Source organism: Typopeltis vanoorti, chromosome 13 (genome assembly GCF_054136105.1).
Source record: "Typopeltis vanoorti isolate ZY-2024b chromosome 13, IOZ_Tvanoo_1.0, whole genome shotgun sequence".
Classification (NCBI taxonomy): Eukaryota; Metazoa; Arthropoda; class Arachnida; order Uropygi; family Thelyphonidae; genus Typopeltis; species Typopeltis vanoorti.
In genome coordinates, this window is record NC_143561.1 from 61,019,799 (window position 1) to 61,047,108 (window position 27,310).

The 27,310-nt window shown below is 34.2% G+C and overlaps 1 protein-coding gene across 3 annotated transcripts in view; it reads left to right on the forward strand.

Annotated features, from left to right (window-relative positions):
- Positions 1-27,310, forward strand: part of LOC150100211 (uncharacterized) — a 218,361-nt gene that overhangs the window by 169,496 nt on the left and 21,555 nt on the right. For all 3 annotated transcript variants that reach the window (XM_090402440.1, XM_090402441.1, XM_090402442.1), the window contains 3 exons: positions 5,331-5,464; positions 14,818-14,935; positions 26,828-27,033. In XM_090402440.1, coding sequence (XP_090258566.1) covers positions 5,331-5,464; positions 14,818-14,935; positions 26,828-27,033 — 458 coding nt within the window. The remainder of the gene's footprint in view (positions 1-5,330; positions 5,465-14,817; positions 14,936-26,827; positions 27,034-27,310) is intronic.

Consider the following 27,310-nt stretch of genomic DNA (forward strand, 5'->3'; position numbering starts at 1 on the left):
TTCTATAATGTTCCATTTACTCCATATAAGTGTTTTGAAAAGCTTTTCTTTAGGCATCTTGTCATATGCCTTTTCCAGGTCTACAGAAGTACAGATCATTGTCATATTCCCACAATTTCTGAACTGTTTGTCTTAAAGTGAAAATCTGATTTTGACAACCTCTCTTTGGCCTGAAACCAGCTTGTTCTCCATGTTTCCCTTTCACAATTTTTTGCAGCTTCTTTTCAAGAATGCTTGCATAAATCTTACCTGGAATATTATAGAGAAATACCTCTGTAATTGTCATATTCAGCTTTATTCCTTTATTTATAGATGGAAACTGTGAGAACTCGACTCCAATCATCTGGAATTTGACCTTCTCACCAGGCCCTCTGAATTATGCATATAGCCAATGCAAAATTTTTATACCCAAATTTGAGCATTTCTGGTCAAATATCATCTAATCTAGCTGCCTTTCCACATTTCAAGTTTTTGGTGGCTTTTTCTATCTCAAGTTTTGGTATGTATTCCTGTTTGCATTCCTCTTGAAAATTTTTTTCTTACTATTCTGTTATTGCTTATTTCTTTTAAGAGTCTTTCAAAGTAATTACCCTAGATAATTACCCCAGTTATCCTTATCTTTACACATAGCTTAGCTCTCTTACATTTTTCTCTGTATTCGTTAAGTGCAACTGCTGACTTATTTGTTAGGAACTTTGGTATGGTTTATTCTTTTCCACTAGTACTTCTTTAACAGTTGTGGCTACCATTATGTTCTTATTTTTCTATCCTTGCAGATAACTACACCACATACCTCCCTAACTGAATCAATCAGTATTTTCTTTGGAGTTTGCCACTGAGACTCCAAGGTTTGGTTCTTGTTTTCAAACTGTTTCATTCTTTCTTCAATGATGTTTGTATAGTTTACTCTATAGTTTACCTGTAAAAGCTGTTGAACTTTAATTATTTTTAAAACTTTCTTATATACTGTTCTTTTCAATGTGATATTCATTTTTATCCTACTTAGAACTAACTGATGGTCACTTCCGTTTTTAAATCCTCTATATATTCTCATCCTGAATCAGCATGAAAATATCACTATCAACAATAACATAGTCAAGAGGCTTTTGTTATTTCTTGTGTTGTCTCTCAATGTGGCCTTGTACACATCGTTATGTTGGAACATGGTGTTAGTAATGACTCCATGTCCTGAACAGAAGTCCAGCAGATACCATTATCATTAGCTATGCCCTTTTCTCCAAATTTTCCCACAACATTCCTATATGCTTTCTTCTTTTCCTTGACTGCCTCTTTAACTTCTTGAGTCCACCATGGAGTTCTGATTTTTCTATCCTTACAGACAACCTCATCATATGCCTCTCTGGCTGAATCAATCAATATTTTCTTCAGCATTTGCTGCTGAATCTCCGATTTTTCGTTCTTGTTTTCAAACTCTTTCATTTTTTCTTGAATGATGCTTGTGTATTTTAAGCTACAGTTTACCTCTGAATGCTTCTCAACTTTGATTCATTTTAAAACTTTATTGCACACTCTTCTTTTCAATATGAAATTCAATTTTATCCTGCTCAAAGTGATCACTTCCCATTTCAAATATGCTGTATACTCTTGTGTCATGAACCAGTGGGAGAACATCACTATCAATGATAACATAGTCAATGAAATCTTATATCGTGTACTTTATCTTCATAAGACCTTGTGCACATCTTTATGCTGGAACATGGTGTTAGTAATTAGTAGTTCCATGTTATGAGCAGAAGTCCAGCAGATCTCATTATTATTAGCCCTGCTGCTTTCTCTAAATTTTCCCACAGTGTTCCTATATGCTTGGTGAAATTCACTCTACTCTGCTGTTTAGATCTCCAACAAGGACTACTTTTTTCCATTTTCTTTACATCAGCTGTCTGCTCCAATCACTTGGACAATTCCTTCACTTCTTCTTCTTCTTTTGGGGAATCTTGTGTGGAACCACTGGAACAGATAAGTTTCATTGCCAGGTCATGTTTGAAGGTCATGTTTTAGCAATTTGCTCATATTTTATAATAATGTTACGGCTGAGTTGGATAAAGGGAATGGATACACTATGATAATGTTGGATTTTTCTAAGGTATTTGATAGGATACCACATGAAAGGCTGTTTCATAAACTGGAGAATATGGGATTGGAATATAAACTCTTGACTTCGATCAGTGGATGGTTGACAGATATCAAAAAGTGGTATATGAAGGTGATCTGAAAAGTTCTCGGCCTAACAATGAAAAAACGAATTTATAATTTCAAAATTATTTTTATTTTTCAACATAATCTTCATTAAGACTAATACATTTATTCCAGCGATGCTCCAGCATCATTATTCGTCCCTGTAGTGGTTCTCAGTAAGATCTGCAAAATATCCCTCTACAGCTGCATTCACCTTTTTATTTGAATAAAAACACTGACCATCAAGGAAGAGTTTTAGTTTTGGGAAGAGATCGAAGTCAGAAGGATCCAAATCTGGGGAATAGGGTAAATGTTCCAACAATTCATAGTGCAGATCCCTTAATTTTCCCATTGCCAAAACACCCTTATGGGCAGGTGCATTGTCCTGATGAAAGATGATTTTTTTCTTCTGCAAACGGTGGTCTTTTCTCACGAATTTTTTCGTCTAGTCTGGTTAAAAGATCGGAATAATATTCCCATGTTATTGTTTTACCCTTCTCAAGATAATTAATAAACAAAATGCCTTTAGCATCCAAGAGCACCGATGCCATGACCTTTCCTGCTGATGGAACCGACTTTGTCTTCTTTGGTGCTGAACAACAGGCTTCTGTCCACTGTTTTGACTGCTGTTTGGATTCTGGTGTGTAATGGTGAATCTAGGTCTCATCCATAGTAATAAATTGACACACAAAATCTGTTTTATTCTTGTTAAAATGTTCCAAACACTGTTCAGAGATTTTCATGCGAGTGCATTTTTGATCTGTTGTGGACAAGCGTGGCACCCATCTTGTGCAAAGCTTTTTCATTTGCAATTCTTCCCGCAAAATATATCCTACACATTCTTATGAAATGCCTGTAGTCTCAGCAATTTCATGCACTTTAACTCGCCAGTCATCCAATACCATATCATGCACTCGATCAATGATTTCTGGTGTTGTTACACTTTTTGGACATCCTTCACGTGGATCATCTTCAAGGCTGGTACGGCCATGTTTAAACTCGGCAGCCCACTTCTTAATTGTCAAAAATGAAGGAAAAGAGTGCCCATAAACTTTTATGAACTTTAAAAATTTCTTTTGGCATTAAACCTTCTTTTACAAAGAATTTTATAACCACATGCTACTCAATTTTATCCATTTCAAGGGATACAGACAACACTTTTGCTTCAGACAGCTGTATAAAACAAACTACTTGATAGAATGACTTGCAATTTCACATGGATGCTTATGACAGATGTACCAACTTAGAAAAAAAAAATCTTGCTGATAGTGTTGCCACCTATGGTCGAGGTTGAGAACTTTTGAAACCACACTCGTACAGTGGGTGTGAATCTGCTAGATTTAAGGTGACCAGTGGTGTACCTCAAGGTTCAGTTCTTGGGCCATTGTTGTTCATTCTATACATTAATGACATCAGGCAGGATCTAACATCAGATGTGCAATTGTTTGCTGATGATGTGAAGATAAGCAAGGCAATCAGGGATGCTACTGATATTCAGCAATTACAAAATGATTTGAAGAGACTGGAAATTTGGACAAATGAAAATGGCTGTCAGTTTATGTGGATTGCAGACTCTAGTTAGCAGGAGAAAGAGGGGTGATGTGATAGAGGCCTATAAACTTTTGAATGGGTGTTATAGGATATCAGTTGATGAAATTTTTTGTTATATGGAAGGTGGGAAAAGAACAGTGGCATCCATGGAAGTTAAGTTTGTTCACAGTGAAGAAAGTGAATAAGAGCTAGGTTTTTCCTGAAAGAAAGCAATGAGTGGAATAATTTGCCCTTATGGGTGGTAAGTGCATCTAGTGTGAATGAATTTAAGGGAAGGTATGATAGCTGGTTTGGGTGATTTATAGCCTCCCTCGATGAGTCCTTGACTCCCTGGAGGCCTCAGATTATAATAATAATAAAACAGGTATGTGATGGCAAGAAGAAGACACAAGGGAAAACCAATGGTCTTAGAAGAACAAAATGTTAGATTATGACAATATCAGAGTTCTCCCCAGTAATAGATTGATTTGGAGGAAAATTGTTGATATGTGATTAATAATAATAATGTAAACTTAATCATGTAGTGCTGTCATAGTAACCTGAACATCCCCCTTGGAGGTACATATCAGTAAATTGAAGATGATGATGATATCATGGAAACTATAACTATGAGGTGGGAGCATAGATTAGAAGGAGGTAAAGTCATATGGAAGGAAGTAAATTGAATTTATACAGCTGTTAAGGAATAATTACCTGACAGCATCTGATGAAGAGGACCAAAGTTTGAGTGTTCAATCTTGTGATAACATCTATTTTCCCATAATCAAGGTAGCCACTTTGCTTCTAATTGGGATGTGTGATATTGACAAATATCACACATCCCAAGCTGTAGAGATAGCTTGAAGGAGCATAAGAAAACTGCAAGGAAATGATATAGTAGTGTGCATGGAAAGAAATACTTCAAGAGTGTTTGAGGGAAGCAGTATCAAACTTCATACTCGGGGTTGGGTGATAAATCAAGTGGGGGGTTTAGTAGGTGAGTATCATTAAACAGATGTTCAAAATAAGAAACTGGAGGAACATATATAAAAAAAGAAAGCAAGCTGATCAGCAGTACAAAGCACAGAAACAAAGGATAATCAACATGATCACCTTTCTTTCCTGTGCTTTGTCACCCATTCCACTCAAAAATCTCCTCTTATCCAGGCTCTGATTCTCCAAAAAATGTGTATACTGTCTTCTCTCTCTCTCTCTCGCTCCTTTTTTTTTTTTTTTTTTAACCAACAATCCATTCTTATGCAATGCCATTCTTTTTTTTCATAATCGACTAATTTTTTTATTGGAGATCTATTTGGAGCAACTCTAAAATTCAGTTATTTGCAAAATTCGTGTTGCACTCAAACTGAAACCATATTTGGCAATTGCAGATGCAATTGTCAAGTACTGTTTCAGAAAGTTGCTCACAAAGATAAGTATTCTTTTCAAGTCTGTTCTGTAATGCTTTATTTAATAATTAGCATATCATTTTCTCAACATGACTGGATAATTAAGAGATCACTATAGTTATATATGTGATTATTGGTAAATACTTGTATTACACATAAATTTACTATTTGCTGTTTTATAAAATAATTTTACCAAAGGTTTCAGTGAATGAAGCAGCAGCCCAAATCTGCAAACACATTCCAGCACTTCTTACTCGGCGGGATGAACTCTTTCCACTAGCACGTCAAGTGGTACGAGATAGTGGCTATCAGTACTCCAAAGGTCATTCTAGGTATTTATAAATTATAAAAATTCAATTTACTTTACTGCTATTTATTCCTTTTTATTTTGCATATAAAATTTTTCCTGTTTATTTTGATAAATATTTAAACTTCTTAAAATGTTTTGAAATAATGCATTTATTATTCATAGTGAAGAATTTATGGAGACAAAAACATGTGTTGGAATAATTACTTTATTTACAATTAATGAAAATAATATTATTAACCATTGAAATTAGAGTCTTCATTATTTGTTGTATTTTCTGTGGGAGGGGAGGAGAAACTAATGATATAGTATTCCGCTCTAGATCTTCTATGGCTATATATATCTGAGCATATCCTTAATCCTTCTTGGAAACTAAAAATTAAGTGCTAATCTCTTTGAGTTTCTGATTCTAGGAAGTTCCTGTTTGTGAATTCCTCTTCTAAGTTCTTTTCATTTTTCTATTTCTATGATTTAGTAGAAACTATATGTAGTTTTTTTATCCTTTTTTATTTCCTGTAATTTAATAAGAAAATTGTAACACTTTCACCCCAGGCTATGATGACTTATTTTGCACTAATCAGCACAAGACATCTTAACATAAACATGTTAATATCTTTTATCATATTATGGTTTTGAATAGTTCTGTAGGTTTCAGAACTATTCAAATAGGTTTCATTTCTTCAGTACAAGGTGTTGTTTTTCTGATTATTTTTCTTTTTTTTTTGTTTCTCAGTAATAAGAGCAATCAGAAATGAAACCTGAAACATGGAAAGATAACTGGAGCAGATGATATTTGACCTGAAATACTTAAATATAGAAGTACACCCAATTCTCCATTTACACAGTAGATTGGTTCCAGAAAAATCCGTGTAAAAAAGAATACAGTGCATATGGAAAAATAGAAGAATGGTTCCAGATGTGAAAACCCGATATGAACAATAAGTTATTTTCAAACAAAACATATGAAAATCATTGAATAAAATACTATTTAATGTATATACATATGTATCTTTCTTAAAGAAAATAGTGTGTCACTAATAAAACCTGGCCTGGTTGGCCGAGTGTGTGTCACCCGGCCTGTTTGGCTGAGTGGTTAGCGTATCCGCTCTCCAGCCAAAAGGCTGCGGGTTCAAATCCCGCCGTGGGCATGGATGTTGTGATTGTCTGTGAAAGTACTAGTGGTGGTGGTAGTTGGTAGTAGATGGCGTTGTTGTTAGAGTAGTGAGATGAAGAGTTGTAGAGTAGATGCCCTCACTCGATGAGTCTTTGGACTCCCTGGAGGTGTGATGTAATAATAATAATAATAAAAAACAGAAATTCGAAAAGGCCCAAATACACCTGTGCATATGGTTATTAGTTATTAAATTTTATTCAGCATCACTTTCTGATAGTAGCTGCATTCTTTTGTGTGAGACTGGAATTAAATCACTTCCATCACTTGAAACACTTTGGCCGTCCTGTTCATACTGCAATGGCAAAATATTTTCTTCAGTAAGAGGAACTAAATTAGCACTAATTTTCAATAATTCTGAAGGTTGATTTTTTTTAAAATTTTTTACCACGAACTCTGTAATTAATCGTTGATATCCTGTTTTGACTACATTTTTGTATAATTCCTCATATCGCACCATACAGGACTTCAGTTCACTTTTAAACTGTTGAGCTCATTCAGTATTTGGATCATATGTAAGAGAATGACTTTGCAATTTACTAGCCATTTGAAGCCTGTCTTTAATTAATCTTTCAGTGAGTGGAATCTCTTCATCATCATCACTTTTTTCTTTTTCATACATTTTGGCCAAGTAGCTTTCCAACATGCATTTTAAAGTTGATGGTTTCAATTCTGATAATGCCAACTTAGCAAGTTTGATTCAATCCAAAATAGAAAATTTCTTCCACACATCGATAACTGTCAGATTATTCTTATCTAGTTTATCCAAAATGTATTGGAATGTTCTTCTTATTTAGTAAGTTGTGAAGATAGTGATCATGCCCTGTCTAGTGGTTGTATTAAGGATGTTGTATTAGGTTGCAGAAAACAAAATTCCACATTTGGGTGTTCTAAAACAGGATGGCCAGGCACATTGTCTATAATCAATAAAACTTTAAAGTCCAGATTTTTTTCCCCATCAAATAGCATTTAACTTCTGGAACAAAACATTGAACCATTTCTTGTTTAACCCAACCTTTTTTGTTTGCCTTCCAGTACACTAATAACATGTTAAAATCCATACCTTTCATTGCCTTGCCCATGGTCTTAGACATGAACTCTATTGCACAAACAAAACTTTGATGAACAAAACACAAGACATGTAACCATTTCAAATTGTAAACAAGTTTCAAATTGTTTAGAAAATAGCTTAACTCCTTCCAAGCAGCTTTATTTAGGTGAGCCTCCTGTAACGGACCTACTTAACTTCGAGGAATCAGCATAGCACCCTTCTGCTTCCAGGAACCAATGGAACCAATGGCAAATGAAAATATAAAGGATCATCTGTCGGCTTAACTTCGGGGAATCGTAACTACAAAAATTCATTTTTTGTTGTCACCACAATTGTCTACATTCTGTAGCTTAGAGTAATCCCTGATATTTAAAACATCAATAACTATACTTCCCCCAAGAACTACGGTTATTGATCGAGGGAGTTCCCCAAAATTCAAGTTTAAGTACACATACGTACCATTCTAGGAAATGATAATCATAATGGAAATACCCTATTTAACAGAACTGAATTCAAACAAACATTTTAAAAATAAGCACCATGTTAAATCAAAGTATTCTATTTAAAAATAGAATTGCTTTTGTTTTCTAAACCGTGTTATTTCGAAATCATGTAAAAAAAAAGTCATGTTAAAAGAGAATTAGCTGTGTATGAAAGATTCACTGCTTTTATTAAGTTCTAACTTGATGATCAGAACTTCAAATCTCAGATAATTGGAATAGATCTCTCATTGTACCAGAATGTCATCATTTCATGATATGCACTCTTCAAGGATATACAGAATGTACTCATCCTTAAATATATAGCAATAGATTTCTTTTAAATTAATCAATTTTTCAGGTCTATGATATTGTCTTCTTACATTTTGGTTTTCTAAGGTGCTACTGACTGCACAAATCCACAGGATGTTACTCTTTCTCTGGATTTCCCCCCCCCCTCCTTTCCAAACATCAAATAGCTAGCATGCAAGCATGCTAACTGTTTTTGCTGTACCATTCTATTTAATTATTGTTATTATCATTATCTAAGATCTCCAGGGAGTCAACGACTCATTGAGGGATGTCATAATTACCCACACCAGCTGTCATACCTTCTCTTACACTTATTCACACTAGACATACTCACTACTTCAAAAGGCAGACTGTTCCACTCATTTATTGTTTTGTGAGAGAATAAATCTAGCTTTCACTCCTTTCTTTACCATGCACAAACTTAACTTCCATGAATGTTCCTCTGTTCTCTCCCCAACTTCCATATAACAAAAAAATTTCATCTGACAGTATCCTATAACATCCACTCACAAGTTTATAGACCTCTATCATATCACTCCTCTTTCTCCTGTTTACCAGCATCTGCAGTCCACATACTCAATCTCTCCTAGTAATCTACATTTCATGATCCTGATATAATCTTTGTAACTTGGTTGGCCTGGTTGGCCGAGTGGTTAGTGTATCCACTCTCCAGCCAAAAGGCTGCGGGTTCAAATCCCATTGGGAGCTGGGGGCATGGATATTTGTGATTGTCTGTGAAAATACTAGTAGTGGTGGTGGGCGGTAGATGGCACTGGCATAGTTGCAGTTTATTGTAGTTGGTGGATTGAGTGGTGGAGTGTCCTCCCTAGATGAGTTTTTGGACTCCCCTGGAAGCATCACTTAATAATAATAATAATAACTTTTCTTTGCACCCATTCCAAAGCTTCTTTATTCCCTCTGAACCAAGGAGACCAAATCTACAGACAGTAGTCTAGGTATGGTCATATCAGGGTCTTGTTAAGAGACAAAATGACTTCTTATCCTAACATGCCAATGTTTGTTTCAATGTCAAAAATATCCTCTAAGTTGTATTTGAAGTTTTTGCAATGTGACCTTTGAACTTCACCTTCCTGTCCACCATAACTTCAAGATTCCTAGCTTCAATTTCTTGTAGCATAATCCCACCAATATAACATGCTGTCAGAAATCTCATCATGCCAAAGTGCATAACTTTACACTTATTAACACTGAATTGACAGCCATTTTCATTGTCCACATGTCCAGCCTATTCAAATCATTTTTTAAGTACTGAATATCAATAGCATCCCTGATTGACCTGCCTATCATTCATCATTAGCAAACATGTGAACATTTCCTCAGATCCTTCTCTATATCATTAATGTATAGATTGAATTACAAAGGTCTGAGGACTGATTCCTGGTGAACACCACCACTGGTCACCTTAAATTCATACTCACCTTTACCACTTTCTGATATTTCTGATACCTGTCCATCAACCTTCCACTTATCCAACTCAGCAGTTTATATTCCAATCCCATATGCAACAGCTTTTCATGTGATATTCTATCAAATGCCTTAGCAAAGTCCAACAGTATCATGGCTTATTTATTCCCTTTATCCAACACAGCTGTAAGATTATTGTAAAAGAGCAAATTGCTAAAATACGAGCCCTCCCCCCTTTTTTTTAGTAAAGTATGCTGTTCCTTGCAAAGTATAGCTTGTCTGTCAACCCATGTCTGTTAGAGTTCTTACTAACTTTTCGAAAATCTTCACCACCACACACCACAGATACTAATAGGTTGGTAGTTAGCCACATCAATTTTTGCGCCACCCTTGTACAACAGAATTGTGTTTTTCCATTTTTCCATTTTTTTCCAATGGAAAAAAAACATTTTTTCCATTCCTGTGGTATCTTTTCTGAGCTGAGATTCACATTATGCAAACACGTCAAGGGCCAAGCAATTTTGGCTGAACATTCCTTTAGCGCACATGCTAATATCCACATGTGGCAATAGCTCTTGAACATCATTCCTATTATTATGTGCCCTTCATCCAGTTCAGTAGTAACCATTGTGCACCATCTTACATATACTAGTTGATAGATTTTGTGAGGTGAAACTCATTATTCGAACAATCTTATCCACCTCTGACTCAAGGATAGCATCTGCATTCAGTAAAGTTATTCTTCCACAAATATAATGCTCAGTAAATTCTACTTCATTCTTATCATAGGTTTTCTCTGCTGCCCAATCTATATTTGGATTAAGTTGCCCATAATGATTACTCGCTTAGTAATCATCATGGTAATTTGACATTGCATTCCATCCTCCCCACCAATTCAACCACCAGGTCTGTAGCAACATCCCACTATATATTATTATTAATATTATTATTATTATTATTATTATCTGAGAACCTCCAGGGAGTCAAGGACTCATCATAGAAGGCTATAAATCACCCAAAACCAGCTGTCATACCTTCCCTTAAATTCATTCACATTAGATGCACTCACTACTCCTAAAACTAGGTTTTTCTCTCACATACTGCTCTGTGAGAGAAAAACCTAGTTTTTCTCTTACCCCTTTCTTGACTGCAAACAAACTTAACTTCCATGGATGCCCCGCCCCTGTGTTCTCTCCCCATCTTTCATATAATAAAAAGCTTCCACAGACGATATCCTGTAACACCATTCAGAAGTTTATACACCTCTGTCATATTATGTCTCTTTCTCCTGTTAACCAGAGTCTGTAAACCACATACTCACAATCTGTCCTTATAATATAGATCTCATAATCTGGATATAATCTTTGTAACTCTTCTTTGCATCCTTTCCACAGCTTCTTTATCCTCTCAGAACCTGGGAGACCAAATCTGTTCACAATAATCCAGGTGCAGTCTTATCAAGGCAAAGAGGCAAAATGACTTCCTTATCCTTACATGTCAAGGTTCGCTTCAACATTGCAATTACCTTCATACATTACTTTCTAATGCTTGTCATTTAACCTCTTTACTATCCATATCACAAGCATATTTTACATACTCATCTTTCTCGGTTTTTTTAAACCTTTTGTGATTTTAATCTTCTTAATTAATACTTAATCTCACATGTAATACTAGAGATAGCATTACAGATTTCAGTATGCTCTCAATATTCCCTATAATTCAGATAACCAGGGTTTTATCTGAAAAATAATCATTACTATAAGAAAATACCATTTCTGCACTGCTTTCGAACCCCCACTTAAAACTGGTTCTCCTTATCTGCTTTGCTAATGATTAACTCCTTCTCTTAGTTCCTGGTATGTATAAAATTCCTTGTTCTTGTAATTTGGCTGATCTTCGAGTCTGACAGGCTAACATCCATTTGCAGAACTTATAAGAATACACTTGACACCACAACTAAGATCATTCAGGTCTAGCAGGCCATACTTTGGAGTGCACCCACAAAATCAAATAGAAAAAACTATTAGGATTCATTACAGCAAGTTTAAATGTGAGAAGCATTTTTAAGAATCTGCAGCATTTATGAATTCTCACAACCATATTTAGATAAATATGGTTGTGAGAATTCATAACAGTGCTTCATGGTATGAACAACATCAGAAGAAAAAATAAATAATTTATTGAACTTACTAAAATTTCTAACCATCATCAGAGCATTAATGTAACTGAGGTAAACACATAGTACTCATTTAGATTGTTGTGGAAACAGTTCATATCATAATTGAAAACTATGCTCAACTTTGGTTCTGCTTAACCATAGCTCATTTCAGAAGCTGGCAAAATTCCACTACTGTGCCAGATCTTGGCTTTCTCATAAGTTAGAGATGTTCTCAAAAACTATGAATGGAAACTAAGAAGATCATTCTAGGATGCTCAACATTGGTTTTGCCACCAGCTTTATGCCAAATGTCAGCTTTACTCAGAGGCAAGTAAGCCTCACTGTTTTGGATAAACTCTTATCATTTGGGGGGTTAGATGTGCTTACAGTGCCCTTTGGTTGAAACTAGTTTGAAGGTGAGTTAGTCAATCACATGCAGAGGTGGTAAGGGTTTGTCTGCTAAACTTTGCATTTTTTCATCCTGCAAAGCAGACATTGCAACCAGAAGAATATGCAGTTTACAGACATAATAAAGTGGCATTGGATTGTAGCCTTAGTTGCTTTGGCCATAATTCTACACAGCCAACTCGTGCTGAACCTTGGCATACAAAAACTCCCACCATTCCTGAAGGTTGCAGCTCTAGCAGCAACCTTCAGAAATGTACTTTGATTTTGGATAAGTAAGCTCTCTCATAGTAGGAACTGGACCCATGAAGATACTAAGAATTAATTCAATGGCAAAATTATATTACCATTACAAAATGGTGAATCACCATCAGAGAAATTCCTATCCTGTCGTGCCATCTCCATCCAGGAGATTGTCTATTGCAGATCTCTAGCTGAGATTCATAATGTGTAGTAGAAAGATAAGATGGCGAAGTTCTAATCTCTTCCATATCACAGTTACGAGGGTGGTCTGTAAAGTTCTCAGCCTCGACCATAGGTGGCAACACTATCAGCAAGGTTTTTGTTTCTAAGTTGGTACATCTGTCATAAGCATCCATGTGAAATTGCAAGTCATTCTATCAGGTAGTTTGTTTTATCCAGTTGTCTAAAGCAAAAGTGTTGTCTGTATCCCTTGAAATGGATAAAATTGAGTATCGTGCAGTTATAAAATTCTTTGTAAATGTTTAAGACCAAAAGAAATTCATTCGAAGTTCATAAAAGTTTATGGGCTCTCTCTTCGTGAAGGACGTCCAAAAAGTGTACAAGTGCACAATTGATCAAGTGCACAATATGGTATTGGATGACCGGCGAGTCAAAGTGCATGAAATTGCTGAGACCATAGGCATTTCAAAAGAATGTGTAGAATATATTTTGCATGAAGAATTGCAAATGAAAAAAGCTTTGCACAAGATGGGTGCTGTGCTTGCTCACAGCAGATCAAAAACGTACTCGCATGAAAATCTCTGAACAATGCTTGGATCGTTTTAACAAGAATAAAACTGATTTTCTGCATTGATTTATTACTATGGATGAGACTTGGATTCACCATTACACACCAGAATCCAAGCAGTCAAAACAGTGGACAGAAGCCAGTTGTTCAGTGCCAAAGAAGACAAAGTTGGTTCCATCAGCAGGAAAGGTCATGGCATTGGTGTTTTTTGATGCTAAAGGCATTTTGTTTATTAATTATCTTGATAAGGGTAAAACAATAACATGGAAATATTATTTTGATCTTTTAACCAGACCAGACGAAAAAATTTGTGAGAAAAGACCAAGTTTGCAGAAGAAAAAAATCATCTTTCATTAGGACAATGCACCTGCCCACAAAGGTGTTTTGGTAATGGGAAAATTAATCGAACTGCACTATGAATTGTTGGAACATTCACCCTATTCCCCAGATTTGGCTCCCTCTGACTTTTATCTTTTCTGAAAACTAAAACTCTTCCTCGCTGGTCAGCGTTTTTGTTCAAATCAAGAGGTGATTGCAGCTGTAGAGGGGTATTTTGTAGATCTTACTGAGAACCACTACAGGGACTGGATAATGGTGCTGGAGCATTGCTAGAATAAATGTATTCATCTTATGGGAGATTATGTTGAAAAATAAAAATAATTTTTAAATTATAAATTCGTTTCTTCATTGTTAGGCCGAGAACTTTTCAGACCACCCTCATAGTATCTCATGTCTGTAAATGTGTGTGTGTGTGTTCACAGGGCTGGTTTGCCTGTTTTGAGGGATGAAAAACCCAAGTTCCCAAGAGGAAAACCTTCCACCTCTGTATGAGGCCAGCTAACTCACCTTTGACTGAAAAGCTCTGATAAAGGTTTCCTCACATCATAGGCAGGATTCAAACCCAGGTCTTTCCAGTCAAAAGGTTCTGTCAAAATCACCTGAGCTCCAGAGGCCCCATAGTGGTTTAGAGATAATTGTAACAAGTTTTCTTTTCTTTTTTTTTTTATGGATAAAAAAAAGCAAATGGTACTAGACAAGAAATCATATTCTTGTTTTTATCCTTATTTTACCCAGGTATGAACAAACAAAGCTTGGCAAATGAAACATCTTCATGTCGAGGCTGCTTTGTATACAGAGAGAAGTTGACCTCTTGAGTAAAATAAGGTTGAAAAGATGAATATCATTTCTTGCTATTATAATTTACTTATTAAGATCCTTGTGTTTGCTCTTTAAGTTATGATTAGAAAGTGGATTACTAAATTTGGTTGTGTCATAGCCTTTACTATTTAAGAAGAGTTTTGATCAAACAGACAATCTTTCAGAAATATCTTACACCAAATTATGTAGCTAAGTTTACTGCAGAACGCATCTGGAATATCCTTTCAGGTCACAGTGCTACAGTAGATCATATGATGAGGATTCTTGTAAAAGACTTCGTTTAGATGGCAGCCCTGGAGCATCCCCTGATAAGAATCAAATAGAAGAAGAAAGGAAGAAATATCAGGTAAATGTTACTTGAAATATTAAAGACAAAGCAAACACTTAATTTTATGAATTAATAAATTGCCATAAGTTTTATTTAACATATTCATGCTGGATAGGGAAATAAACCATCTTGTGCTCTACTTGACCCTGGGGGTGGGACACAAGAATTTTTCTTGTATTTCCTGTTTGCATATTGGGTAGACATGTCACAAATCATCGTATATGCTTCAGGTGAAACAGAATTATGTTGGGGGGGGGGGAAGACTTCAGCTTATATTAGAAACCAACAATTAAGGGAAATACTTCATTTGGTTAGTATATTTCAATTAATAAATATGTAAGTAAAGAATAGATGTGAACAGGAATGCTTTCATTATTTCAATTTTTTGTTTTCTAAGAAAAATTTCATTTATTCAGTAATGATTGTTATGGTCAGTTTTCATTTTTTATATAGTAATAAATCCTGTATACACTAATATTTTGTTGGAGATCACCAGACACTGTAAAGCATAGGCTTCATTTTCTTGTTAAACAAACATAGGAGAATACATTTTTATGTATTCTCCTATGTTTGTCCTTCCAGAAGACAGGTATGAAAATTTCCCTATATAGTGAAAAAACAGCTCCCCCCCCCCCAACAGACACGCCTGCATTTTAGATGCAAGCAAAAGAAAGTAGAAGTTTTATTTTATCACTTATTACATTACAAAGACAGTATGTAATGTGTTCAATAGTAATTATATTAATTGCTATTAAAGACAAATGGAATGAAAATGACCCTGTATAGTGAATCCCCCCACTGTTGAATTAGCTAGTCCTCTTATTGTTTAAAAATATTAATACCACATCATACCACAAGAACAAATTCATAAGATTAGCTGATAATATTCTGATATTTATAAGGCTAGGGATAATGCCAGACATGGTGTTTAAATTCCAGAGACGTATTATAAAAGTGGCTAAAATAGTGCAAAAGTTAACTTGGATTTTGAAAAATACACTGACAAGTAGAGATCAGGAAATTATTATCCTTCTTTAAAAGGATTTGATATATTCACTGGACTGTGTGCATGCACAGATTTGATCACCACGGTTTTTGGGCTTGCCTAAGGATAAAGAGATGGTAGAGAAGATCTGGAGACTTATGAAAGTGATGGAGAGTCAGTAGAATACTTTCTTCAAGGATAGATAATTTTATTTTAAAAATTTTAGTTGATGGGTGGAAAAGAAAGGATATGATAGAACATATAAGTTTTTTATAAGATAGATGCAGAAGAAATTTTTCAATACATGACAAGAGGAGTGGGGAGAGAGAGAGAGAGAGTACATGGCATTACCTTCTGGAAATTGAGAAAGAGGGGTTAAAAATTATATGACTATAGTCTGACCACACAAGCGAGAGCTGTCGTTGGCAGGCTGCCAAGAAGAGTCAATTCATGTTGAAGGGGAGAAAGAAATAAGGTGATGTACGAATTCGTCACTAACATGCGAAATCACGTTCTTTATATGTAAAATTTTCCGAGCAAAATAGTTACCACTTTAAAAACTACAATGATCATAAAAGAGAAGTTAATTTTCCGACGTGTAATAATAAACACTCATTCCACAATTCAGATTGATCACCTTATTATTAGAATGGATTCTCCTTCTTTTGACATGCGCAGAAGTGTCGAAGGGTCTAGTATCTGTGGGCGTACTATAGAGTCTTTGCTTGATATATGAGTTTAATTGGTTACCACAGGTGGTTGTGATCACTGTCAGTAAATGAGTTTAAGGAGAGAAATGATAGGCAGTGTGTGAATAATGTTTAGTGTGGACTTTGCAATGTCTTTACATTCCATGGACATTACTAAGTAATAACAATAGTATTTTACAAAATTTTATTAAATTTGTATTATGTTAAATAAAAATTTTAAAAGTATGTGGTTTCAAGCAGTGGTAGCAGGTGTTTGGATTATAAGTTAGGTAGAATATCAACAACAGTTATCATGGATGTCAAACAGTTTTATTCCTGACAAAAGCCAGCTGTAAAGTGAACCAGTTAAACCATTTATTTTTCTGGATTAATTGATAAAGAAAGGATTTTGAATTCACTTAAATTAGCCTGGAAATAGTCAAGGTAAAGGAATTTACTTTTCCTAATTACCCATAATTTTGTAAAAATATGATCATCCATATTTTTACAAAATGTTCATATGTTGGAAGTTATTAAAATTTAAAAACATGAAATTTTTTAATACAACATTGTAAAATTTTGAATTGTATGGTATGTTAATTCATTAAAATTTTTATGTTAACAGGTTTTTATACAATTTAAGATACCTACTATCAGTTATGGTGTATATCCACAAGTTATAGATATGGTGGTAGCCTAATGCAGTTACTGTTTCATAATGATAAATGCACATAAACACAAGAAAGATATTTAATAAACCAAATATTTCAGTCTGAAAATAGCAGACCATCTTCAGTGGTATTACAAGAACAGTTTTAAAAAATACAAGCTAGAATACTAACAATAGATTGTTAAAAATAGAACACGTCGCGTGATGTAAAATTAACCAAATATTTCCAGACCAAAATATTTCGTTAATTAAATATCTTTCTTGTGTTTGCGTGCATTTATCATTCAGTCTTATGTCACAAGCATCCTTAAAACAGCAAATGTTTCACAACTAGTTTCATATCAACAACTTTCTTTAAAACATTCTTCTAACAGATTACATCAACCCACATGTGTCTGAGCCTTTTTTTAAAAAATTTGTTTGGTTATCTTTAATCTCCCATTCTGTTTAGTTGACCATTCATCTAAGATGGTGATGATCATCTTAGATTAATGTGCAAGAACATGATTACATATTCTTGCACATTAATGATATCAAGTTCTTTTCTGATTTCACATTCAATATGTTTCTACCATTGAAATCATCTATTTACTCCCTCCTAATTTTACTCAGTGACTGTTACATCTATGATCTATAATCTGATCAACTGTTTCATTTCTAATTCACCTTGTAGATCAAAAACGGTTTGAACATAAAATCCTAACTTGGTATTTTGGCAGCTCTTTGTTGTTTCATATACATTTTTTCAGCCTCCTTTCACCATGCAGTTTCACATATTCTATTATCAGTTTCCATATTCAGCTACACTATTTGATAGGTTATGCATTTTAGCTGTTTAGTGCTAAATAGTTAAAATGTATAACTATTTCTGTAGGTTCACTACCCGAGGATAATGCAGTTGATGTTTTTCTTGTTTTCCTGTTGATTTTTCACCTTTTGTCCTTTGATTGCTGATTTTCCAACCAAATTTGTCACAGGATTATTTTATTTGGCTAAAGGCACTTGAAGACACCTAGCAGATTTATGTAAGAGATCAGTGTCACCTACATAGAATAAAGATTGCACCTTAATATCACCTATTTGAGCATCAGGTTTAATATCACTTTCCTTAATAATGATCTATTTATTAAGACACTACAGATATTGTACATTCCGGTTTTATGCCTGATTTAACATTATACTACTCTTCTTTCAGTCCTTCTATTCTAACTTGCAAATTATGCATATGCAATGCATTTTTCTGTAAGGTTGCGTTTATAACATACAGGTAAGTTGCCAGAGGAAGAGCACTTAGATTGGCAATTAATTATATGCTTTTCAAGATTAAGAAAAAGATTAATTGGTAGTGATCCCTATTATATTTCCATGATTTCTCAACTATTTGTTGGAAGATAAAAATATTAACCAACTTTTGCAGTCTATAATCCCTTGATCTATCCTCATAGGGAGCATTCCATGGACAACTCACTAATCTGATTTTTCTTTCCTTACCATGCTGATCACCTTTCTTGCCTGATCCTTATACCATTCATCAGTTTGTTTCAATAATGAAATACTGTGAACTGGCATACTGAAAAGAATTACAACACCAGAGGAAAACTCACGTAAAATATTTCATTAGCATAGAATTTTTGCCTAAATATCATAGGCATCATCAGTAAAAGACCACAGAAGGGCAATTAAACATTAACAGATAATTCTAAAAAGTGCCAATAATAAAATGTAAGTAGCTAATGTAAGATAACAATAAAGGGTCAATAATTTCCTAACTTTTTTAATTAAAAAAATAAAAAAAAAAAAAAATATATATATATATATATATATATATATATATATATTTAGAGAATATAAAGTAAGGAAAGATTAGCTGATTTAAAAAGTACTATCTCCCACAAAGGGGATAGAGGTACTCCATCAGATCTGTTTAAGTTAGGACAGTGGAGTAAAGTTTCACGTTTCTTTATAAAGCCATTTTATGAGGAAATGACTTTTATGAAGAACTCTTGTCTTGTTCCAATGAACTCTATGTCTAGTGTTGATGGCATGCTCTGCAAGTCCAGACTGTTATTTAATCGAGGACTTGTGTTCTTCTAGCTGAATAAAAGCACATCTTCTGGTGTGTCCAAAATAAGATCACCCACAAAAGCAAGAAATCTAATAGATGCCTGGATAATTGAGAGGTGGAAGCTTGTCCTTAGGAGAAGCAAGAACTTATATAAGAGGCTGATGATTTCACATGTAGCCCAATCGTGAAGTGACTTCATGTGCAAACTTTGTTTACTTATTTACTTACACTTAGATAAAGGATGACACCAAGAATATAATTTCTGGGCATCTTTAATTTTTTACTACTTGTATATAGAAAAAAAAAAAAAAAAAATATATATATATATATATATATATATATATATATATATATATATATATATATATATATATATATATATATATATATATATATATATATATATATATATATATATATGCAGTTGATCCTTGAAGGATCAACTATCTTCCAGGTTTGAACTACGTCGTTCCACTTATATGCAGTTTTTTTAAAATAAATATATAGGAAATTTTTTAGAGATTTCGACAATTTGAAAAAAGTCACAGATGAACTGCGTAGCTTAGAAATATCGAAAAAATTGAGAAAAAGTTAGGTATGTCATGAATGCATATAGTATATGTAGATACTAGTCTATTTTATCATTTACTATCATAAAATATACACAAATCTATTATAAAAAAGTTGAAATTTATCAAAACTTACGCACACAACCACTTACAGACCATACATTGCCATTCACAATCGAAAGAAATAAACAAACATGAAGATGCAGTATTAAATCATAACTGCATAAATTATTATTAATTAGTTAAATTAATGAATTAGCATAAAATGAAAAATTATAACGATTCATTCATTAGTATATAGGCTAGACTGCTGCGAAGCAATCATATTGCTGCTTCTTCGTTATCAATGCATTTATCATTACTTGTAAATAAATATGAATAATTTCTTTTTCACATTATCTTTTCATTTTTTATGTCTAATGCTAGTAATACATATAACATCTACAGTGTTTTGTATTTTTTTTTTTTAAATAACGAAACCTGTGGTGCGATCATAATTAAAAGAAACACACTTATTAACCACAGTGAAAATTATTTAATTGTAAATATTTCATCCTAAGTATCTTAGGACATCATCAGTACAGTAGTTTTAAACAATAATAGGAATAACATACAGTTAGGGTGCATGATTACAATAGAATCTCATCAAACGTGCTACAGTAGTACACAAAAAAAAAAAAAAAAAAAAAAAAAAAAAAATTGTATGATAATTTCCCATACTTTAGGAATAGTAAGAACGTCGTTGCAGTTTAAGTTTGGTCTATGTAGTGGGGCTTCAGAACTTTCTGTGTATAAACTTTCTTTGTTCATGTTTATATAAAGATCTATGTAAAAGTTTAGACTTTTCCCAATGGATCCTGTGGTTTGGATTTTCAATTCCATGTTGAGAGAGGCCAGATTTCTGCGGTTTAAAAAGACGAATGTGGTCTTGATGTTCCGAGATGCGTTTCTAAACAGATCTAACTGTCTGTCCAAAGTAAGATAATTTGCATGAGCATGGAATCTCATAAATGCCAGGCAACATCAAAAGTGAGAGTTTGTCCTTAGGAGAAGGTAACAAGTTGTAAATTTGGTTGATAGGTTTGTAAGTAGTGGCAAAATTGTATTTCTTCATAATTTTAGAAAGACGTTCTGAGATGCCTTTAACGTAAGGTATGGGAATCCTATGGACTTCTTCCTGTCTGGTTTGATGTGTGGAGGAGTGACTACTGATGATTTTTTGAGTTGTTTTAGGATTATATCCATTTAGGATGGCTGTATTTTTGATTACTTCTAATTCTTGGTTTAAAGATTCTTCAGAGGAGCAGAATTTGTGTGCTCTGGAAACTAGTGATTTAATAATGATTTCTGCCAGATTTCTGAGATGGATGATGAGCAGAAGAATTGTGAATGTAGCGACCCGAGAATGTAGGCTTGCGAAAGACAGACGTGGCGATGGAACCGTTTTCTTTTCTTTGGATGTGTAAATCCAAAAAGGAGATACCCCGTGGAGATTCTTTTTCTAAGGTAAAGTTGATGCGATGATGAAGAAGGTTAATTTTATCTAGAAAAAGTTGTAATTCATGTTCGGGATGATCCCAGACTACAAATACGTCGTCGACATATCTTAACCAAATTTTTGGTTTGGGTTCAAAAGTGAATATTTTTTCCTCAAGGTGTTCTAGAAACAAGTTTGCTAGGTTTGGTGATAAAGGAGATCCCATTGCTGTTCCTTCTTCTTGCTTGTAAATTTGACCTTTCCAGGTGAAGTAACCTGGTGCAAAAAAAAAAAAAAAAAAAAGATGAAATATTTACAATTAAATAATTTTCACTGTGGTTAATATGTGTGTTTCTTTTAATTATTTCCATCAGCAAGGTGCATGATGCCATGTAGCAAGTCACGTGTTTGTAGAAGGTATAAATTGGATGAATATGATTCTCTGAAGCAGTGCACTGTGTCCAGGTGGAATGGCTGCAAGAAGGAACTGATGGAGTTAGAAAGAGATATTGTGATAGGATGCCATATTTCAGGCTTATTTGTTCGGAAAATTGTTGAAAAATTGGGCCATCCCAAGTCAACAGCCAATGATACCATGACAGTGATGGACTATGCCCAATATAAGGATGTCTATTATTCTGTGTCAACAAATCCCATTCTTCCACAGACTTTAGCTCACTGACAGTCACTGAGAGGATGTTTTTGTGTGTGTGTGTGTGTGTGTGTGTGAAATTTAGTGTCCAAGGGTGTTCCACACATGTTTGATCGGATTTGTCTTACGATCATGGATCTTCAGTTTCAAGATACTCTTCCACTACTTAGCTCTATGGGCAGTAATTGTCATGAATAAAAATAAAATCTAGGCCAACCACATCCCTAAAAAGTTGCATGTATACCAAATACACTGCTTGGAAAGAAGTCAATGGACACACCATGGGCAAGGTGCATCGTGTCATGTAACGACTTAAGTGTTTGTAGCTGGTATAAATTCAAGGATTATGATGCTCCCAAGTCAGTGCAATTGTGTCTGAGTGAAATGGCTGTGAGAAGGAACTGATGCAGTTTGGTAGAGGTGTTGTGGTAGGATGCCATGTTGCAGGCCTATCTGTTCAGCAAATTGTTGACAAATTGGGCCATCCCAGGTCAACAATCTGTTGATATCATACTGAGATGATACCATTATCAGTCGCCTTGTTTAATTGTCTAAACATTATAATATCTGGTATTTTTCAAGGGACTACTCCACATTATATACTTCATATATTAAATAATAATTATAAATATTAAATACGTGAATGGAAAAAATCACATAATTTGGGTAATATAAACTTACAACTTAGAAATGACTCTGGTCCATGTTACTGCACTTGTTAATGTTGAGAGCCTGGTATAATGAGTAAACTTAAGCAGCACAATAGAAAGTTTTCTGAAGAGATAGTTTCCTCTCTTCAAATGTTTTTATCAATGCTGAGGCTCCATAAAGATAATGGGATGTGGAAGGCCAGAATTTTATGACCTGTGGTGTATCTTATCTTTGCCAAAATTACATTAATTTTGATGTTCTTTCTTTGAATGCTCTTTGAATAAAGTCCTACATAAAGCAGTTTTTGTATGGAGGACAATGACTTCGTTGGCTAATGACTATCCATTCCCTTTCGGAATGTATAATGCTATGCTTCTTGGCAACTGTAATTTATGTTATAACCATGTGGAAAAAAAAAATTTCGAAAAACCAAGACAGCTTGTGAAACATTGCTGCATTCCCCAGTTTCAGTAGATCTGATGGTTTGCAATTATCTCTTGTGTGGTCAATTGTGCTCTGTGCTATTCCTGCCCATTGCAATAATGTTTTTTTAATTTTTTTAACATTATTTGGACTTTAGTACAATATGACCCTGCTACTTTATGTTAACTCACAATTTTACCTACACATTTGCATTCTTTAGGTTAATTTTATTTTATTTTGTTATGTTTTGTTTGTATTCCAATTTATTCTAATGAAGGGTGTCCTTGATTCTATAACAAATAGTTTTATCACATAAGTTATCCATTATTTATTCTTTCATAAAAAGGTCATCTACATTGAACTTTTCTCTTGGCAAAGCTCATAGGGTTGCTGTTGACATTTCCTGTGCATAGAATCCTTCATGTTAACCTGCCATTTTATGCTCTGCATTTTTATCCTTGATTGATCACCAGTTTCCTTTCTGGTTGTTCACTGCATCATTGTGGATGGTTTTTCCTCTCTTTAAATGTTTTTATCAATGCTGAGACTCCATAAGACTAGGCTTTCACCCACTCTTTCTCCTATACATTAGAGATTTCTCACGGACCTCAAATTTTATCCATGGTTTTGCTGACAGCACATTATTCGTCTTCCTTAATTGACAATCTTTGCTATGCTGAAATGGTTCATGATCTTTCATAACATTGCATCTTAAATAGTGATCCCCTTATTATTCCTTGGTGAGATAGTAAAATCCAGCATCGAGTATAATCTGTGCCAATGAAGTACAATGAATGTCCTCCATACAAAAAATTTTTCTTAATCTCCTCCCCATCATACTTTTGACAATATTCAGATATTATGAAAAGTCAACCCAGGAAGATGCTGTTTATTTTCTTTTGTTGACCAAAACGTCTAGCCATTCCTGGCAGCAAATGGCATATTTACCTCCATATCCCCTTTCATTCTTTAAAAATCTTAGCATCCTCTTCTGTTAAAAATGTTACTTCTCACATGCACAAATCCCAACACTATTTAAATCTTAAATCTGCCAACTAGTACTGTTCCCATATTTGGGTTAGTGCACCAAAAGCTTCGCTAAGAATACTAAACTCTATCCCTCCATTCACATTCTCTCTCTCTCACTCAAACACCTGTTTCTGCTAAATTTATGTCTTTTTTATAAGTAGGTTCATGGGTATGCTCCATCAGACTGATCACCACCATCACTTCTAGACATATCAAAAAAACACAAACATCTACATATATTTCAGGTTCAAACTTATATAATTAACTTCTCCTCTTTCTCTTTCATTCCATCTATTTCTGTTCTTTTGAATAGTTCTTCTCTGTGCAGTCTTTCCCAAGAACTATAACCTCCAGTTGTACAAGAAATGCATCAACACATTCCTTCTTTCTTCTTACTACTTGCTTGCACACGGCACTGTTATGGTATAGGTTTTATGAACTCAGGTGTGGTGCTGATATATATATATATATATATATATATATATATATATATATCAGGGATGTATATTCAGGGTGTGCTGGGTGTGTGGTTTACATCCACGGAATAACAATATCATCAATATTATATTTTTGCATTTATTCCTGTTAAAGACTCCCCTAATCATTTCCTGGCTTTTCAATTATTCCTAAAATTAAACACAATATACTGATGCTTCATGAAGAAGACACTTTCTGACACATAAACATTGTATCGCATTTGCATTAATAGACTGCGTGTGTGGTCACAAATACAGACACCTTTGAGCCCTTTGAACAGATGTACATATGGCATATAAAGTTAAATTCTTGGCGTTCCAGTGGTTTTAAACCACCCAGAAGGTGAGGCAGGGTGCGTGCGTGTGTGTGTGTGTGTGTGTGTTGAGACAATAGCACCTAGAAATCATGGTTGGAATTGGTTATTGTGTCAACCAATCCAACTGAACATTGTCATATCAGTGTCCTAAACACATATTTTTGTTTTCTGAGTTTTAGAAAACAAAAATATGTGTTTAGGACACTGATATAGACCAGTTTTTAATATATAATTTTCTATTAAAAAATGCATAACTTTTTTGCCCATATTTACAATGGAAAACAGTGTTGACAATCTACTGAATGTCCCATTTTCTTCCAGAGCTTTTGGGGAGTTGTATGATATTAAGTGAAGGAAGTAATCTTCGTTCTCCTCTTCCATATTACATCTTTGAGCAATTCAAATATACCAACCAAATATAGCATTCTCTTTCATTATTGTTTGTAATATATCTTAAAACAAACACATTGTTCTCCCCACTCTATGCAGATTTGGTTACAATTAATTGATAAATTAAGGTATTCAGAGTTATCCTATGTTTAATTGCATTGGACCAATTACGATGAGCGCTGATGTGCTGTGCACTCTTAAAACTTTTGTGCATCAAAAAAATGCAATCATATGGTCAAATTGACGTGAATTTCGTAGCGGGTTGCATAAGCCACACGACAACACACCCAGCCTAAATGGGCATGCAACTATATATATATATATATATATATATATACACTTATATATATTAATATTAATTAGATTAGAAGATCAAGCCTAATACCAGACTAAAATTAATATCATCATCAAACTGATATCTATCCTCAGAGAATGTATAGGATATTATAATAGCACTATATGAAAAGATACATCATTATTAACTTCCTTTCAACAATTTGCCTCCAAATTAATCTATCATCTGTCAGGACTAAGATTATCAGATCAGATTGCTCAAGTTGAATCTGAATTTTGTCTTTCTCTGGATGTTTTTCCTGCCATCCTTATTTTGCTAATCTTTCTTCTCTTGCATTCTTTTAAGTGATCATACATCTAAGATTAGCAATGTCCACACATTCTTGAATTCTAACAATGTCAAGTTCTTTCCTAAAAAAAAAAATATCAGCTAATGCTTTTTATTCCCTTGTAGGGAGTAGATGAAGCTTTTAAACCCTATCTAGCTTTTGGAGACTGAGCGGGCAGTACAATCTCCCTGTAGCCAATCAGAGATAGCTGGTCTATGACTATCACTAATTATAAGCTGCCACTGATGAAGAGATGGGCAAACAAGTGCTGCCATATCTTGGAACCTAACCCTAACAGGATGTGTTACTGTCTGAAATAATGTGGGTTCTAATGGTCGATTTTCTTGAGTTTACAGGAAAAATCTGAGTTTCTTAGGGAAAAAACCTGCTTGCATATGCCAGAGATCCAACTAACTTGGGAACCGGTCGAAGATTGGCTTAGAAAAAGTTCCTCCAGTTAGCAACTAGAGACTTGAACTTAAGTCTACCTTTGGGCAGCCTCCCCTCATTTTTAATATGATTCTGCCATTGATGCCATCTGTTCACCTCCTCTTTCTCAGAACCTTAATTTCTATGGTCTCTAGTCTTTCATGTCAATCAAGTGTTTTAATTCTAACCCAGCTCTCAGATCCATTATTTAAAATTGGAGGGAAGAAAAAAGCAACAGCAAATATGTAATATAGTTAAATAAATACTATTCTGTACATCTTATGCATAGCATTGCATTAATTTTCATATAATTTCTTTTTCATAGTATTAATGTTAACCAGAGTGAGAAACATTGACATAGAATATATATTTTTTTTTTTTGCATTAGATACTTTTATTTAAAATACTGAATTAACTAATTTGAATGTAGAATGTAACACATTAATGTATTTATTTACTGTTTAGGAACGATTAGATTCAATAGGTGAGCAGTTAAAGGTATTGGGAAATCAGCAGCAAGAACTGAAGTCAGCACTTCAGCAAACTCGTGAAATGAATAACTTTACAGCTGCAAACCAAATTCAGATTCAACTTGAGCAAATTGCCACCCAACAAATGCAGTTTCTAAATGAACAGAGTGAGCTTAACAAGCAACTGCGACGATTGGAACGGTATGTAATTGAGCAGTATGTTTAAGTGAATGTTTTTACATGTAGTTGACATTTTTTTCTGTAATCATGCTATGTGCAATGTTTCCAATAATAGTAAGTAGCTAATAGCATTAAACCATCATCATCATCAACAGCCACCATCACTGTGGTAGCTGTTGATGATAGTCATATTGATCTCTTAAGAGGAAAGTCTCATTATTAGCCAGATTTTTTTATTTTTTTTTTTTTGTCAACAATGTCATCAAATTGCATTTTGCAGAAAAAGTTATCATTATCA